Here is an 18,438-nt window from a genome sequence, read left to right on the forward strand (position 1 = left end):
TTTTGTGCAGCTGCTTCCCCCTATGCAAAACGACCAGCTGTGAAGCTCAATGTGTTGCCCTCTCCTTTCAGGACACACCCCTTCCCGCCAGCCCCGCCCTGCGCCAGGACCAACCCTGATTGGCCGCGGCCGCAGGGCGGATGGACCAATCAATGAGTCGCCCCCCGCCCCGCCTCCTGACCGGTATTTTTGGATTGCCGGGAGGACCCTGAGGGTCAAACGGGCAGCTGCCGGGCAGAATTGAATTACTGCTGCAGCAGTTTTACACGCACCCCTCCCCCTCCTTTTCACGTTAGGTTATGTTATTGTATTAAAATCTGGTGTCTTTTGGATCTTTTTCAGGGTTGGGTCAGGGTAATTTTCTTGGCACCCATTCTCTCTCACCTGGACCCCCTTGGCAGGGCAGTGTGTTGGGCAGCTTGGTGTGGGTCCTGGGGTAGTGATAAGTGAAGGAGTCAAACTTCTAGGACAACAGCTGCAGCTGCCACTGCTCAGCGTCGACCGCAGCAATGTTCCGACTCATGATAACCCAAGCCAAGAAGCACCCCAGTGTGAGTAAAAGCCGCTGTTTGAGAACAAATGCCTTTTCTTCACATTTGGACTTTTTCTTTCTCATATATATCTCCTCACTGCGTGGAGGGGAGCAGGCAGGTGCAAAGTCCAACAGCAGGGAAACAACAAGGTCAGGGCCAGGTAGGCCCAGATCCCAGGGTGATTGGAGTCGAGCCAGTCACCTCAACATGACCACTGCAACTCAGAACAGCTTGCACGCATATCGCGCCTTTGGGTAGAAAAACAGGGGATGGTGGGGTCAATTTGGATGATTTTTTTTCGGGATCGCAAGGAATATGTAGAAGTGCTGGGACGATGAAGTTGAAGGGCGGTAGAATAACCTGATCTGGATTATTTTGTCTGTTGTAAATATCCAATGGCACTTCACAGGGATAAATTGACCCAGAGATACACTGTGGACGCTGGTAGTTTGGAATGAAAATAGAAAATTATGAAAATGATATTGGGAGAGGGTTGCCAGAAATGTGGTCGAAAGGAGTAGGTTTGGTGGTAACGATCAAAGTAAAGTGGAGGAGTTTAGGAAGAATGTGGGATATTTTAGCATGAAGGAGAATCATCCAGTTAGTCAGAGGGATGGGGTGTTTTCTTTTGTTGGGGGTTCGGGAGGTGGCTGGTGGTAGTGAGAGGGTTTGTTGGTATGGAGAGGGGTGAGATAAATGAAGGAATTTTAAACTGGAGATGTTAGGGCATGACAATGTAGGCAATGGGTGATAGTTGAGCCCTGGTGTGGGATAAGAATAGTACAATAGGGGAGAGGGCAGCAAGTTAAAACTGAAAACTTATGATATGTGTGCTATTTGTTAAAGCATCTAATGGTGGCAGCTAGCATAATGGCATTAATTTGGAAATTTTCACCTGTGATAATCATGACTTTAAATTTGCTGAAAAGCCACTTAGTATTTTCTGGCTACCCTATTAAATATTGTGAAATGTTAGTGCTTTGCTTTTCCCTCAATGCTGTTTACAATTTGCAATGCTTATTAGGAGGAGTATTATGTTAGAGGTACTCTGGCTAACCTGTTGTGCTCCTGGGATCTGGGGCCTTCACGTTTCACTGTGTTTATCACTGACTTGGATGAAGGAATAAGAGAGTTGTATATCAGATCAAACCTGCGTTCCAGTTGTAATGTCTGTTTTTGTCATCTTGGATCTTGCATGTCTCTTTTGAGGGGACCATGAATTGGATTGAATTTGAATTAGTTTTTGGAGCAAGCAAGGAGATGGATTAGGACTTGCCCCACCCATTCTTTGTTACTTTGCGAAGAGTAAATTTAAAAAATGAGATTTTTACATCCAAGTTTGCAGAAGACAGTATGTTGGGAGTGATACTAAGTGCAGATAGGAGCAGGAAATTTCAAATAAATTCACAGAACTCATCAGCTGGGAGTGTTGTCAAGCGTGAAATCATCCACTTTGGACCAAAGAAAAATAAATCTAAATATTTTGTAAATGTTTAGGTACCACATTGAACTACAAGTACACATAAAACAAGTAAATATCATTAAAAGTATTTTTATAAATGATTTGAAACTAAATTCTGGAGGAGCAAATATTTGGGTGACCCCCAAGTAATTGAAGAAGGCCGAAGGAATGTTCCTCTTGTTACAAACCCAGTTGATGTTATAACTGAATGAGAAGATTCCATAATGGAACCCTGGCTTAAGCTATCATAACATTTTTTTTGTAAAACATGGATGAACAGAGAGTCACAGGACTTGATTAGTTTTACAAACAAAATGAAAATATATTAAACAAATAAACAAATTAGTTTGTTATACAATACTCCTTTACTCCACTCTTATCTTAACAAGGTTAACAACAGATTTTGTATTGACAACGATTACAAAGTATATCTTAAACTACAACTGTCTCAGTAACACAACATCCCCTTAAACACAAAAGATGGCTATGGTCCAATATGCTCTCCACTCTTAACCTCCAGTGAATGTCTGGATTTCTTCCCCCTCCTGCCCCCAGTTGATTGTCACATGTGTTTCCAAACTCCATTACCAGAATACACATTTTAAAAATGTATTTTGCAATAATGCTTTCCATTAGATGTTTGAATTCCAAACTCCAGTCCATGTTTTCCAATTGACTCTTGTAAACAAAGCTTCAGCTCCACATTTACAACAAATGTAATATCCAGGTTTTACCACTCCCCCTTTAGGATTTCTTTGTCTTGACTGTTGTACAAATTGTTCACAATTGCTTTAACTATTGATTTCCAGATTTGATTAAGATAGCATCAAACTTTATATTTACCTCCAAAGTCTGTTTTCCCTCTTAAACACATTGTTTACTTTACACTTCAATTCTCCTCCACAATACCTTAGTTTCTGTTCTCTTTAGTCTCCAGACATTATTTATGTCCCAATCCCCTCATTATCTCAATTCTATCTGATTCCTTAGGGAGCCTGCTTCTTCTAGCTCCCTTGTCTTGTCCAGTCTTTTTCCCTGGCAGAGTTGAGAGATGTTCACTCCACAGTGTTCTGTCCCCAACTGCAAACAAACCCAACTTAAAAACTAACATTTTAATACCCTTCCAGCCTTGCTAAGTAACCACTGCTACTTCGATTTACTCTTCATACCATAACCCCCTCTATGCACAATAGAAACAAAGTTGGAATTGAAACCAACCCCCACACGTAATTGTCCAGCATGAATCTAACTACAGGTTTTATCCTTCCTGGCTCAGAAATATTAAATTTAACCCACTTAAAATTAAAATCTTATTTCTAATGTTTACCAATCGAAATATAAATACCTTAAAACAACCTTTTTCTGTTCTCCGGACACACTATCTCAAGGCGCTGGAAAATAAATGGGAGGAAGTTGTATTTCAGTTGTCTAGAGCCTTGTTCAGAAGCAATCTGAAGTACAGTATTCAATTCTGGAAAATTAAACAAGGATGATAATTTGGACACTAGAAGAGTTTAGAATTGATCAAGAGGAGCTGTTAGATAGGCTGACTGAAGCTGATCAGGGGCCAAGGCTGGTTTTCCAGTCAGAGGACTGGAAAACTGCAGAGTTACACCCTTTTGCAAAAATAGATGTAAAGAAAAGCCCAGCAGCTACAGGTCGGTTCACCTTCAGTGTTGGGGAAACGTCTAGAAGCAATAATTAAGGACAAAATCAATAATCCCCTGGGCAGGCAGGTTAATTAAGGTAGTTCGGCATGGAAAATCATATTTAACTTACTGGAGTTTTTTGAGGAGTAAACACTGGAGTTTTCTGAAGAGGAAATAAAGAGGGTTGATGGGGGAAATGCTCTAGGTGTGGTTTTTTAAAAATTATTTCATGGGACATGTGTGTCGCTGGTTAGGCTAGCATTGGCCTTGAGAAGGTAATCGTAAAATGCACAGATTCCAAAAAGCATTTGATACAGTGCCACAACAAATTTGTGAGCAAAGTTATAACTCGTGGGACAAAAAGGACCGCATAGATATGAAGTTGACTGCGACGGAAACAGAGAGCAGTGATCAGTAAGTTTTTTTTTGGACTGAAAGAAGGTTTATAGTGGATTTCCCAGGGATCTTTGCTTTTCCTGATGTATATTAATGATCTAGACCTTGGTGTACAGGGTGCAGTTTCCAAATTTGCAGGCGACATGAAATTTAGAAGCATTGTGAACTGTGGATGATAGGGTAGAACTTCAAAGGACATTGGTGAAATGGATGACAGATGGGGGTCAATGCAAAGATATATGAAGTGATTAATTTTGGTAAGAAGAACAAGGAGAGACAATATAAATTGAAGAGTACAATTATAAAGCTGGTGCAGGAGGAGAAGGACTTGGGTGTATGTTCATCAGTCACTGATGTGACCGGACGTGTTGAGAGAGTGGTTAATAAGGCATACGTTTTACAAGGTTTTATTTATTGGGGCAAGGAGATTATGTTGAACTTGTACAAGGCACTATTTCAGCCTCAACTGCAGCATTGCATCCAGTTCTGGTGCTGCACTTTTGTGAAGGCATTGGAGAGAGTGCAGAAGAGATTGACAAGCGATGTGGAACTTCTGTTATTGAAGATAGTTTGGAGATGTTAGGGCTGTTTTCTTTGGAGATAAGAAGGTTGAGAAGAAATTTATTGGAACTATCCAAATCATCAGGCATTTGGACAGGGTAGGTAGGGAAACCCTATTCCCAACGTTTTAAGGATAGGAATGAAAAGCCTTGAATGTAAAGTAATTGGAAAAAGAAGCAAAAGTGATATGCAGGGTGTGGTTAAGATCTCCAGTTCACTATGTGAGTATGGTTCAAGTAGATTCAATTGAGGCATTATAAAGAGAATTAGACTGTTATTTGAAAAGTAACAATGTGCTGAGTTATGGGGAGAAAGTGAGAGAATAGCACTAAGTGAATTGCTGATTTGAAGTGGCAGGAGAAACACGATGGGCCAAATGGCGGCCATAACAATTCTGTGATATTCTGGCCCAGGAGTAGAGGTACATAGGTTCAACAGAATGAAAGTGGGACTTGGTTGCAAAAACTTGTCTTGTGCCTTGAATATAGAAATTTTAGGGATAATCTGATCAAGATTATTTGATCTGTTTAAAGTGGTAAAATAATTTGATAGAATGAGAAACCAACTTCTCCAGCTGAAACAAAGGGGCAATATGTTAAAATTAAACAGATTATTCAGCCAGGAAATGAGGAAGCTGTTACAATCCCAGTTGGATGTTATAACTGTGTGGGAAGATCCCAGAATGGAATCCTGGCTCATACGCTGCAGGAAAGGATGTCCCGAAGCGTGGTACATTGGCAAGACCATGCAGACGCTGCGACAACGAATGAACGGACATCGCGCAACTATCACCAGGCAGGAATGTTCCCTTCTAGTCGGGGAACACTTCAGCAGTTGAGGGCATTCAGCCTCTGATCTCCGGGTGAGCACACATGAGTGCGGCCTCAGCCGGGACCTGGGATTCATGTCGCATTACATTCATCCCCCACCATCTGGCCTGGGCTTGCGAAACCCTAATCCTGGCTTGAGACAATTCACACCTCTTCAACCTGGGGTTACCCCTATCTCTGGATCGGTAAAGACTTGATTACCTGCAAATGCTCGCATTCTAAGCATTGTCTGGTTTCTTTGAATTTGTCTTATGTTTCTGGAACATACCTCTTCATTCACCCGAGGAAGAAGCAGTGCTCCAAAAGCTAGTGTTTGAAACAAACCTGTTGGACTTTAACCTGGTGTTGTAAGACTTCTTACTGTGCTCATCCCAGTCCAACGCCAGCATCTCCACATCATGGCTACCATCGACACCACAAACTGCCGGCTCAAAGTGGAGAGGATCTCCAGGATGATCGCGCATCTGGACACACCAGCCGCACGCCAGTTCTACAGCAGACGACGGAACCTGGAAACCAAGATAGAGGCCATATTCTCAACTCGTGCTCAGGACGCATCAGACCAGCTGCGGAACACCGCCAAACTGATGAGACAATGGTACTATGCCACCTATATGTATACCAAGAACAGGAGGCTTAAGAAACTTGGCATCACCACCAGCAGCAACCAAGCCTCCCCTGCTACCAGAGTAGAAAACAATACAGGGAAATCTATTGTCAACTTGTCGGACTACACCCTTCAACCAGACAAAATCGAAGTCCTCGGCAGAGGGCTCAATTTCTGCACCACCACCAAAATTGACCCCATCAGTCTCGCAGCAGACACTGAGGAATTCATCAGGTGAATGAGGCTCCGGGAATTTTTCCACAGACCCCAAGAGGCCAACAGCGAACCCAAGGAGACTACCAACGAGCCAGAACAGCAGACCAAGATCTGCGGTGCGGTAACCGAAGAGGAAAGAGTCGAACTGGACCCCGCTGGAAGGCCGCTGCCCTAGACCCGACATGTATGCTCAAGCCATCGGGAGTCACATCAATGCCAGATTCATCAGTTGCATTCACAAGACATCCCTGAACGTCACCCAAGCACAACGCAACGCCATCCGCGCTCTCGAGGCCAACCGCAACATCGTCATCAAACCAGCAGACAAAGGAGGAGCCACCGTCATACTGAACAGAACAGACTACTGCAAAGAAGTATACCGACAACTCAACAACCAGGAACACTACAGATAGTTACCTGCAGATCCGACCAAGGAACACATCCGCCAACTCAACAGACTGATCAAGACCATGGATCCAGACCTTCAGAGCACCCTACGTGCTCTCATCCCACGTATTCCCCACATTGGAGATCTCTACTGCCTCCCGAAAATAGACAAGGCCAACACACCAGGCTGTCCTATCGTTTCAGGCAATAGGACCCTGTGTGAGAAAATCTCTGGCTACATCGAGGGCATCTTGAAACCCATCGTACAAGGTACGCTGGGCTTCTGTCGCGACATGACGGACTTCCTACAGAAACTAAGCACCCATGGACCAGTTGACCCAGGAACATTCCTCGTCACAATGGATGTCTCGGCACTCTACACCAGCATCCCCCATGACGATGGCATTGCTGCAACAGCCTCAGTACTCAACACCGACAACTGCCAATCTCCAGATGCAATTCTGCAACTCATCTGCTTCATTCTGGATCGCATCGTCTTCACTTTCGACAACAAGTTCTTCATCCAGACACTAGGAACAGCCATGGGGACTGAATTCACACCTCAATACGCCAACATCTTCTTCATGCACAAGTTTGAACAAGACCTCACCGCTCAGGACCTTCAATCAACATTATACACCAGTTACATCGATGACATTTTCTTCCTTTGGACCCACAGCAAAGAATCACTGAAACGACTACACGATGACATGACATCAATAAGTTCCAACCCACCATCAGACTCACTATGGACGACTCTCCAGAATCGGTTGCATTCTTGGACACACTCGTCTCCATCAAGGGCAGTCACCTCAGTACTTCGCTTTACCGCAAGCCCACGAATAACCTCACGATGCTCCACTTCTCCAGCTTCCACCCTAAACACATTAAAGAAGCCATCCCTATGGATTAGCCCTCAGTATACACCAGATCTGCTCAGACAAGGAGGAGCATAACAGACATCTACAGACGCTGAAAGATGCCTTCGTATGACGGGGACGTGATGCTCGACTCATCGATCGACAGTTTCAACGCGCCACAGCAAAAAACGCACCGATCTCCTCAGAAGACAAACACGGGACACAACCGACAGAGTACCCTTTGTCGTCCAGTACTTTCCCGGAGCGGAGAAACTGCAACATCTTCTTCGCAGCCTTCAACATGTCATCGATGAAGACGAACATCTTGCCAAGGTCACCCCTACTTCTTGCCTTCAAGTAGGAATGTGGCCACTCGGGGCTTTTCACAGTAACTTCATTGCAGTGTTAATGTAAGCTTACTTGTGAGAATAAAGATCATTATATTTATAAACTTCTCATGAGTGTGATATAGCTAGAAATACAAGAAACTGGGATTCTGAGCAGGATAGGGCCATTCACCTCTTCAAGACACTTCTGCCATATAATGTGATCACGGGACCTCAATTCCACCCTCCTGCCCAACCCCCCCATAACCCTTGGATCCTTCTGTTGAATAAAAATCAAACTCGGCCTTTATTCATTGACCCAACCTCCAATGCTCTCTGTGAAAAACAGTTCAACCCTCTGAATGAAAGAAAAAAATTATGCTCATCTGAGTCTTAAATGGGAGACGGCTAATTTTTAAACTGTGCCCTCCAGTTCTGGACTTGTCAAGTCTCTTCACCTCTCATTCTTCTAGACCCCAATGGGTATAGGCCCAGCCTGTTCAACCTTTCACAATAATAAGATAACCTGTCTCATTCCACATTACCAGGCCTAAAATAGTCTGTTCCCTAGCTGGCATTGGATCGTACTGTTCTTCGAAATTGTCCCGAATGCATCCTATGAGTCTTCTCCATTTATCCTGGAATTAAAGAGACAGTCCCAAAATGAAGAACCTTATAAACTTTGCATTTGTAATGCATATGAATTTTATACATCTTTTGTTAAAGCTGTTGATGGTTATGGACAGCAGCAGGAGTAGGCCATTCAGCCCTTAGAGCCTGCTCCGCCAAACATTATGATAATGGCTGATATCTGTAACCTGTTTCTGCCCCCCCCCCAATATCCTTTGCCCCAACAACTATATCTAACTCCTTGAAAACACATACCATGTTTTGGCCTCAACTGATTTCTGTGGTAGAGAATTCCACAAGTTCACCACTTGCTGGGTGTAGAAATTTCCCCTCGTCTCAGTCCAAAATGGTTTACCTGTATCCTTAGACAATGACCCCTGGTCTGGATATTGCCACCATCGGAAACATCCTTCCTGCATCTACCCCGTCTAGTCCTGTTTGAATTTTATAGGTTTCTATAGGTTCTTCTGAACTTCAGTGAATATAATCCGAACCAACTCAATCACCCCTCGTATGCCAATCCTGCCATCTCTGGAATTAGTCTGGTAAACCTTCATTGTGTTCCCTCTATAGCAAAAACATCCTTCCTCAGATAAGGAGATCAAAATTGCACACATTATTGCAGGTGTAACCTCACCAAGGCACAGTTTAATTGCAGCAAAACATCCCTGCTGCTGAATGAATAATAGGGGACCTGGCATAGATTCCTGTGGTACACCAATGGACACTGGCTTCCAGTCACTAAAGCAGCCGTCTGTCATCACCCTCTGTTTCCTACAGCTCAGCCAGATTTGAATCTATCGTATCAAGTTCCCCTGTATCCCATGTGCGTTTGACATCTTTATAAGTCTTGCATGGGACTTTGTCAAATGCTTTGCTGAAATCTATGTAAACTACATCAACTGCACTACCCTCATCTACACACTTAATCGCATGCTCAAAGGCATGATCTCCCTCTGACAAAGCCATGTTGACTATTCCTGATCAAACCATGCCCCTCCAAGCGGAGATAGATTCTCTCCTTCAGAATTTTCTCCAGTAGTTTCCCTGATGTGAGACTCATTGGTCTGTAGTTCCCTGGATTATCCCTACAGTCTTTCTTAAATAGTCGGACTTTTAAATCCAGCCATTAATGTTGAGGAGCATGTACGGTCAATATTTACTGGAACAATAGCAGGGACAAGAAAAGTTGTGAAATAATACTTTAAACAAATGAGTAATTTCTACTGGTACAATGAGGCTTGGTGAGATTGACTTTGGGAGAACAAAGATAGAAGTTAGAAATTGGATAGAAGATTGGCTAGCTGACCGGGATCTGAGGGTAAGCATAAATGGCATAAAAAGCATAAGCATAATTCAATTTCATTTTCAAATGGGTAAGAATAGTCAGAATGAATACGTGGCTTGAGAGATGGTGCAGGAGGGAGGGGTTCAGACTTTTGGGACATTGGAACCGGTTCTGGGGGCGGTGGGACCGTTACAAATCGGATGGTCTACACCTAGGCAGGACTGGAACCAATGTCCTTGGGGGGGATGCTTTTGCTAACACTGTTGGGGAGGTTTTAAACTAATGTGGCATGGGATGGGAACCAGATTAGGAAGTTAAGAGGTCAGTAAAGAGGCAGCAACTAAAGCCAGTAAGGTACTGGATAATAAACTCAATGTGACTAAGGGGAAGAGTAGACGGAAGAGATGATGATCGCAAAGGGACAGGTGGTCTGCAGTGCATTTGTTTTAATGTGAGAAGTGTAGCAGGTAAGGCTTGGGGCTTAGAATTTAGGGCTTGGATTAGTCCCTGGGGATATGATGTTATTGGTATTACTGAGACTTGGTTGAGGGATCGGCAAGACTGGCAACTAAATATCCCAGGGTATAGATGCTTCAGGAGGGATAGAGAAGGAGGTAAAAGGGGTGGAGGAGTTGCATTACTGGTCAGAGATGATATCACAGCTGTGATTAAGGAGGGCACGATGGAGGATTCGAGCACTGGGGCAATATGGATAGAGCTAAGAAATAGCAAGGGTGCAGTAACATTGTTGGGACTTTACTATAGGCCTCCCAAAAGCGAGCGTGAAGTAGAGGGACAAATATGTAGACAGATTATAGAACAATGTAGGAGCAATAGGGTGGTTGTGATGGGAGATTTTAACTTCCCCAACATTGAATGGGACTCGTGTAGTGTTGGAGGCGTAGATGGAGCAGAATTTGTAAGGAGCATCCAGGAGAGTTTTTTAGAGCAGTATGTAAATAGTCCAACTTGGGAAGGGCCACACTGGACCTGGTATTGGGGAATGATCCCGGCCAGGTGGTTGACGGTTCAGTTGGCGATTACTTTGGGAATAGTGATCACAATTCCATAAGTTTTAGAATACTCATAGACAAAGACGAGAGTGGTCCTAAAGGAAGAGTGCTAAATTGGGGAAAGGCCAACTATATAACAAAATTCGGCAGGAGCTAGGGAATGTGGATTGGGATCAGCTGTTTAAGGGTAAATCCACATTTGACATGTGGGAGTCTTTTAAGGAAAGGTTGATTCGAGTGCAGGGTGAAAATGAGAGATAGAAATGGCAAGATTAGGGAACCATGGATGACTGGTAGAATTGTGAGACTAGCTAAAATGAAAAAGGAAGCATACAAAACATCGAGGTGAATCAAAACTGATGAAGCTTTGGAGGAATATCGGGAAAGTAGGACAAATCTCAAACGCGCAATAAAGAGGGCTAAAAGGGGTCATGAAATAGCTTTCGCTAACAGGGTTAAGGAAAATCCCAAAGCCTTTTATTTGTATATAAGGAGCAAGAGGGTAAGTAGAGAAAGGATTGGCCCACTCAAAGACAAAAGAGGGAATTTTTGTGTGGAGTCAGAGGAAATGAGTGAGATTCTTAATGAGTACTTTGCATCGGTATTCACCAAGGAGAGGGACATGACGGATGTTGAGGCTAGGGGTGGATGTTTAAATACTCTATGTCATGTTGGCATAAGGAAGGGGGAGGTTTTGGGAATTCTAAAAGGCATTAAGGTGGACAAGTCCCCAGGACCGGATGGGATCTATCCCAGGTTACTGAGGGAAGCAAGGGTCAAAATGCTGGGGCCTTAACAGATATCTTTGCAGCATCCTTGAGCACGGGTGAGGTCCCGGAGGACTGGATAATTGTTAATGTTGTCCCTTTGTTTAAGAAGGGTAGCAGGGATAATCCAGGGAATTGTAGACCTGTGAGCTTGACGTCAGTAGTAGGCAAACTGTTGGAGAAGATACTGAGGGATAGGATCTATTCACATTTGGAAGAAAATAGACTTATCAGTGATGAGCAGCATGGTTTTGTGCAGGGAAGGTCATGTCTTACAAACCTAATAGAATTCTTTGAGGAAGTGACAAAGTTAATTTATGAGGGAAGGGCTGTAGATGTCATATACATGGACTTCAGTAAAGCATTTGATAAAGTTTCCCATGGCAGGTTGATGGAAAAAGTGAAGTCGTATGGAGTTCAGGGTGTACAAGCTAGATGGATAAAGAACTGGCTGGGCAACAGGAGACAGAGAGTAGTGGTGGAAGGGAGTGTCTCTCCCTGCTCGGACCACTGTTGTTTGTGATATACATAAATGATCTGGAGGAAGGTATAAGTGGTCTGATGAGCAAGTTTGTAGATGATACTAAGATTGGTGGAGTTGCAGATAGTGAGGAGGACTGTCAGAGAACACAGCAAAATACTGTTAGATTGGAGAGTTGGGCAGAGAAATGGCAGATGGAGTTCAATCCAGGCAAATGCGAGGTGATGCATTTTGGAAGATGTAACTCAAGAGCAGACGATATGGTCAATGGAAGAGTCCTGGGGAAAATTGATGTACAGAGAGATCTGGGAGTTCAGGTCCATTGTACCCTGAAGGTGGCAATGCAGGTCGATAGTGGTCAAGAAGGCATACAGCATGCTTGCCTTCATCGGACGGGTATTGAGTACAAGAGTCGGCGGGTCATGTTACAGTTGTATAGGACTTTGGTTAGGTCACATTTGGAATACTGCATGCTGTTCTGGTCGCCACATTACCAGAAGGATGTGGATGCTTTAGAGAGGGTGCAGAGGAGGTTCACCAGGATGTTGCCTGGTATGGAGGGTGCTAGCTATGAAGAAAGGTTGAGTAGATTAGGATTGTTTTCATTGGAAAGACAGAGGTTGAGGGTGAGGTCTACAAAATTATGAGATGTATGGACAGGGTGGATAGCAACAAGCTTTTCCCAAGAGTGGAGGTGTCAATTACAAGGAGTCACGATTTCAAGGCGAGTGGGGGAAAGTTTAAGGGAGATGTGCGTGGAAAGTTTTTTACGCAGAGGGTGGTGGGTGCCTGGAACGCTTTGCCAGCGGAGGTGGTAGACGTGGGCACGATAGCATCATTTAAGATGCATCTGGACAGATATATGAATGGATGGGGAACAGAGAGAACTAGTCCTTGGAAAATAGGCAACAGGTTTAGATAAAGGATCTGGATCAGCGCAGGCTGGGAGGGCCGAAGGGCCTGTTCCTGTACTGTAATTTTCTTTGTTCTTTGTTCTATTGGGGAAGGTAGACTGGAGGATTCTGAGCTCGGGGTTGTATGGGGTTCTGTATTCATGTGCAAGATTACATAACTATTGGAAAAGGAGTTTGTTTCCATCAGCACTCTCAAATTGGAAGTATCATTTACTATTGCTCTAATACATTGTTTCAAAAACTGCTGAAAATGGGATTTATTTCAATAGTAAAGTATAAACAATATTATTTGTTCAAAGAATTGTTTTTCAAATTGTTATTTTACCAGAGAGAAACATAATAGCTATCTACTTTTTGTTACTTTAGTTGATTCCTCTCTTCTTCTTCATTGGACTTGGAGCTGCTGGTGCTGGGCTATACCTGTCACGTCTGGCGATGTTTAGCCCTGATGTCTGGTATGTGAAGTAATCTAGTTTGTTACTTCTATATTTTATGGCTTTATAAATGAGAACCCAAGGAAGTCACACTAAAGGTTTAGGAAACACTGGTTAGGCCTCCCTAGAACATTATGTCCAATTCTGGGAACCACGCTTTAGGAAGGATGTCAAGACCTCCGATGTGTCCATTCCAATTCTCTTCCCGCATCTCGTGATGCACTACTAGGGCAATCTTTTTGTCTGTTTTCATAGATAGTAACTCCCGGAACAGTTCACTCGTCTGTCGGCAGGGCATCACAGTTCAGGGGTGCCATTCCACATCGAGCATGGCTGACCAGGAGTCTCTTGCGGTCTTGGCACCAGCCATTCATGTGTTTGGAAGGATTTGAGGTTGACACTCGGCCTGTTTGACCACCTGATGAATGCACCTTCCTTGGCCATCAAGTCTGGGGGTGGGACTCGAAGCCGGAACCTCTAGCTCAGAGGCAGGGGTGCTACCCACTCCGCTGAAAGAGCTAGACAATGAGGAAATTCAATAGAATGGCACCTGGGATGAAAGAGTTCCTTGTAGAGATTAGAGAAACTAGCAGACAAGGTTAAGAGGGGATTTGATGAAGGCTTTTAAAATCAAGAAGGGTTTTGATTGGGTAAAGAAGGGGAAATGGTTTCCAATGTAAGAAGGGTCAATAACCAAAGGACACCAGATTTGTATTAATTGGTGAAAGCACCAAAGGAAACATGAACACAGTTGTGAATCATCTTGGCCTCATGATATTGCTGCAGGAGTTTCTCGGGGCAGTATCATAAGATCAGAAGTGGGTTTCTCACTGATGATTGTGCAATGTTCCATTTGCAATTCCACAGACAAAGAAGCAGCCCTGTGCCGTGCAACAAGACCTGAACAACACGCAGACTTGGGTTGATAAGTGGAAAATAGCATTTGCACTTCTGAGTATCAGTAGTGATCACCTTCAAGAGATATTTTAATCAACTCCCCATGACATTTAATGGCATTGCCTTTGCGAAATCACCCATCAGCAATATCATAGGAATCATAGAACATAGAATTCCTACAGTGTAGAAGGAGACCATTCGGCCCTTCGAGTCTGCCGCAACCCTCTGAAAGAGCATCCTATCTACCCACAATTCTGCACCCTATCCCCTTAACCCTGTACCCCTACCTAACTTTTGGAAACCGAGGGGCAATTTACAACCTGCATATGTTTGGACTGTAGGAGGAAACCGGAGCACCCGGAGGAAATCCACACAGACACGGGGAGAAAACTCCATGAATCACCAAAAACGTGATTTAATCAGCCAGATAAATACTTTGGCTAAACGAGCAGGTCAGAGACTCTGTGGAAAGTGACTTGCCTCCTGACTCTCCGAAGCTTTTCCACCATCTATCAGGCACAAGTTCAGAACGTGATGGAATATTCTCCACTTGCCTCGATAAGTGCAGCTTCAACATCAGTCATGATAAAGCAGCCCACTTTATTTGCACCCATCCATCATCTTCAATATTTATTCCACCAATGGTATACAATGTACAAGACACTGCAGCAACCCATCAAAGGCTTCTTTTACAGCATCTTCCAAACCCACGATCTACATCACCTCGGGTAGTCAACACATAGAATACCACCACCTACAAGTCCTCCCATCTAAGTTGTGTACATTAACTCGGACATATACCCAACCTTTCAATGTTGTGGAGTCAAAATACTTATACAAGTACAGTACCTCAAATTCAGCTATGTGAAAACTGAACATTAGACCATGCAAGAATTTTTGTGCTGTTAAATGAGTGACAAAAGCTTATTGGCTTGTTTGGTAAGTTGTTGCATCCATGTCATGCCTAGTAGTTATCCACTTTGCACACTGGTCATTTCCCATGCTCCGAATGGTTGAAGCGACCTTTGACCCTGCCCAAATTGGCTTGCAAAGTTTGGGGAGTTGCGCTTCTCTGCACAGCATCCAGACTGAATGTTTCTCTTGTGCTCCAGTGACCCACAAGTGAACATCTTTTTTAAAGTTGTGGCCTTACCAAAGTGCACTCCAGCTTCAGTCTGACTGCAGTCAATCTTCATCTTTAATGCAGATACTGTAAAATGCCACAGGACTTTTTTTTTCCGAAAACCAACAAGATCTTAAATTCATTATGGATTCTGTCCAGAGGTTGCTAGTTTTGAAACATTATCTGTGCTGCCCACCACCCCAGCCCATACAACAAGAGTGCTTTCACACATTCCGCAGTAGCTCAAAAAAGCAACTCGCCACCACTTTCTCATGGGTAGCCAGAGGATAGTTAGTTAATGCTGGACTTGCATCTGACTCCAAATCCTGTGAATGCATACATTAGGGCAAAACGGTGGTGCAGTGGTTAGCACTGCTGTCTCACGGCGCCGAGGTCCCAGGTTCGATCCTGGCTCTGGGTCACTGTCCATGTGGAGTTTGCACATTCTCCTGGGTTTCACCCCCACAACCCAAAGATGTGCAGGCTAGGTGGATTGGCCACACTAGATTGCCCCTTAATTGGAAAATAAAAAATGAATTGGGTACTCTAAAAAAAAAAAAATTTTACATTAAAAAAAATAAGAATAGAGGAAAAAGTTTTAACAGCAAATAACTATCTGAAGAAATGGTGAAGCCACATTCAACAATAGATTTTAGACATTTATCGGACTATGGGGAATGAACAGGGAAGTGGGACTATTTGGACATCTCTTTCAAAGATCTGGCACAATCATGATGGCTGAAAAGTCTCCTGTGCTTATGATTCTGTCTAATTGTATATTTTCCTTTTTTTTTCAGCTGGGATAAAAAAAAGAACCCTGAGCCGTGGACGAAATTGGGTTATAATCGTCAATACAAGGTAACTTGGTGGAGGGAGGATTTGTTGAAAACAACATTTAAAGTTGCACTGTTGGAATCAAAATTACTTCTCATGCATTTAAGAAAACAAAATAATACAGCAATAGTCATAACATAATACATGAACTGTGAAATGATTGAGAAATATGCCTGCTGATTGTTTTATTCTTACTTTGACAGTTTGTTGCCGTCAACACGGATTACAAACAACTGCAGAAAAATGGTCCCGACTTCTGAACGGTTACCAAAATGCCACATGCCTTTGCTGAAATTCCAAAGATTTTTGAAAGCTCAATGCACGACACATTGTGTCCTTAGTGATTACATTGATTAATCATGGGTTCTTCTTTTGATATTAACAAGTGTAATTGGTAATCTGCTTTATACTAACTTTGATTTTTGAAACACAAAAAATCCTGTTCTGATAATGTGCTTATTGCCCATATGTTATATGGATCAATCATGTCAATAAAACTTTAAAATTATCCTTGATAACACTCTCCTTTCGGAACGTAATTTTGCGTAGAAAAAAGAGACGTATTTATCTGAATTAAGTGGTAATTTATAGATTACTAGTAATTCAAATTATGGAAGTTAAAGAATCATAGGTTTTTAAGTTCATGTAAACAAAAATATGATTTACAGCATCTAAACTCCAGGCTGTAAATTGTACCATGTAAATCTAAGTCCATGGGAATATGCATGAAAGTATGAAATATTACAATGTAATTGAGCCACAGACTAAATAAAATACATATCATCATGAATTTGCCCTTGAGTTATTTAACCTGCAGGAAGAGTTAAATAGTTGCAAGTCGTCGTGATTGACTGTCCCTTAATTTGAGGATCGCTTTACTCGAGGGTGCAATTTTCAGTCTTCGTGCTGTACAGGATAACTCTCGAGCATCTTTTTTCCTGGCACATGGGACAAGGTCCCAAAATGTAGTGGAATCTGGAGTGCAGGATTTTCTTCCTTTTTCTTTCTTTACTGCCTCTGCTCTCCCTCATCATTAAGACCTTATGACTCCAATCACGATGCAGTTTCATGGATAGGTTACTGCCATTTTAAATGTTTCGCAGCAAGCTCGTCCCTGTCATTTAATGTCAATGCTGCAGTGCTTGAGTGAGAGCTTCACTATGTCTCTGACCCTGGATGTTGGCCATTTGAGTTGAGAAAAAGGACCTGGTAAGGGGTGGCTTTCTGCCATCTGGGCGTAGTAACCAGTCCACAAAAGTTAATTTTGCAGGATTTTTGCCTGAATGCTTGTGGAGCTGTCTTCGAGAAGGACACCAGCATATGTTTGATAGTCCTCCCATTGAATCTGGAGGATGCAGTAGAGGCAAGACTGATGGAATGTCTCTGGTGCTCTTATGCATCGCTGATACACAGTCCCAGATTTTGCTGCGGTACAAGTGGTAACGACTGCAGCTCTGAACACTAGGACATTTGTTGACTTGCACAGGTCTTTGTTGTCAAACATTTGTTGCTCTAGCTTCGAGAACTTCACTGGCACAGCTGATTCTAATGAATCTCCTTGTCAATGGTGGTCTTTTGAAAGATGGATCTCCAAGGTATGGGAAGTCCTAAACATATTCCAGCGTGCCTCCTTCAACAGAAATGGGAGATGGGATGTTAGATATGGCTTGATGTATGAGTTTGTTTTGGCAACATTCTGGTACAGGTGTATGCAGATTTGGAGAGGTCAAGAGTGGCTTGCAAACCTGGTGCAGTGGACAACAATGCTGCAGTATCTACAGACGAAAGATCATATATATCCACAGAGGTCAGTTCAGTTTTGGCACAGAGATGAATGAAGTTAGTTTCCATCTGGATGATATTTAATACTGACACCAGAGGGCAGTTGGTCTTTGCGATGAACAGCCATTTTTTGGATAGATTCAGTAGCATGGAGATATACAGACTTGCTTTACACCCGTCCGAATGTTGAAGGCATCTGCATAAGATCTCCCACTCGAGTTGCTGTCGTATAATGAAGTTTCTTGGACCGTAAAACCTTAGGAACATAATCCACTGAGCCACATGATTTGCTGAGTCAAATAGTTGGACCAGGTTGGTGAATGAGATAAAGAATTCCTGGTGGTGTCATCAACATTTTTCCTGGATTTGCCCAATAGTAAAACCATGCCAGAGCATCCTCTGAAAAATCTAAAGCCACAAAGTGGGTGAATTTTGTCATGGTGTGGAA

At 43.1% G+C, this 18,438-nt stretch overlaps 1 protein-coding gene across 1 annotated transcript; it reads left to right on the top strand.

Annotated features, from left to right (window-relative positions):
- Positions 1–269: 269 nt before the first annotated feature.
- LOC119966189 (cytochrome c oxidase subunit NDUFA4-like) lies at positions 270–16,998 on the top strand. Its single transcript, XM_038797504.1, has 4 exons — positions 270–551; positions 13,287–13,375; positions 16,172–16,232; positions 16,412–16,998. The coding sequence occupies exons 1-4, from the start codon at positions 510–512 to the stop codon at positions 16,466–16,468; spliced, it is 249 nt and encodes an 82-aa protein (XP_038653432.1). The 5' UTR covers positions 270–509; the 3' UTR covers positions 16,469–16,998.
- The last annotated feature ends 1,440 nt before the right edge of the window (positions 16,999–18,438 follow it).

This window comes from Scyliorhinus canicula, chromosome 5, assembly GCF_902713615.1.
Source record: "Scyliorhinus canicula chromosome 5, sScyCan1.1, whole genome shotgun sequence".
Classification (NCBI taxonomy): Eukaryota; Metazoa; Chordata; class Chondrichthyes; order Carcharhiniformes; family Scyliorhinidae; genus Scyliorhinus; species Scyliorhinus canicula.

Bases quoted from the DNA above. Each gene is read 5' to 3' on its own strand.
- LOC119966189 (XM_038797504.1), top strand. From the start codon at position 510: ATGTTCCGACTCATGATAACCCAAGCCAAGAAGCACCCCAGT. The intron at 13,376-16,171 runs GTATGTGAAGTA...TTTTTTTTTCAG, and splicing joins ATGTTTAGCCCTGATGTCTG to CTGGGATAAAAAAAAGAACC. The intron at 16,233-16,411 runs GTAACTTGGTGG...TTACTTTGACAG, and splicing joins GTTATAATCGTCAATACAAG to TTTGTTGCCGTCAACACGGA.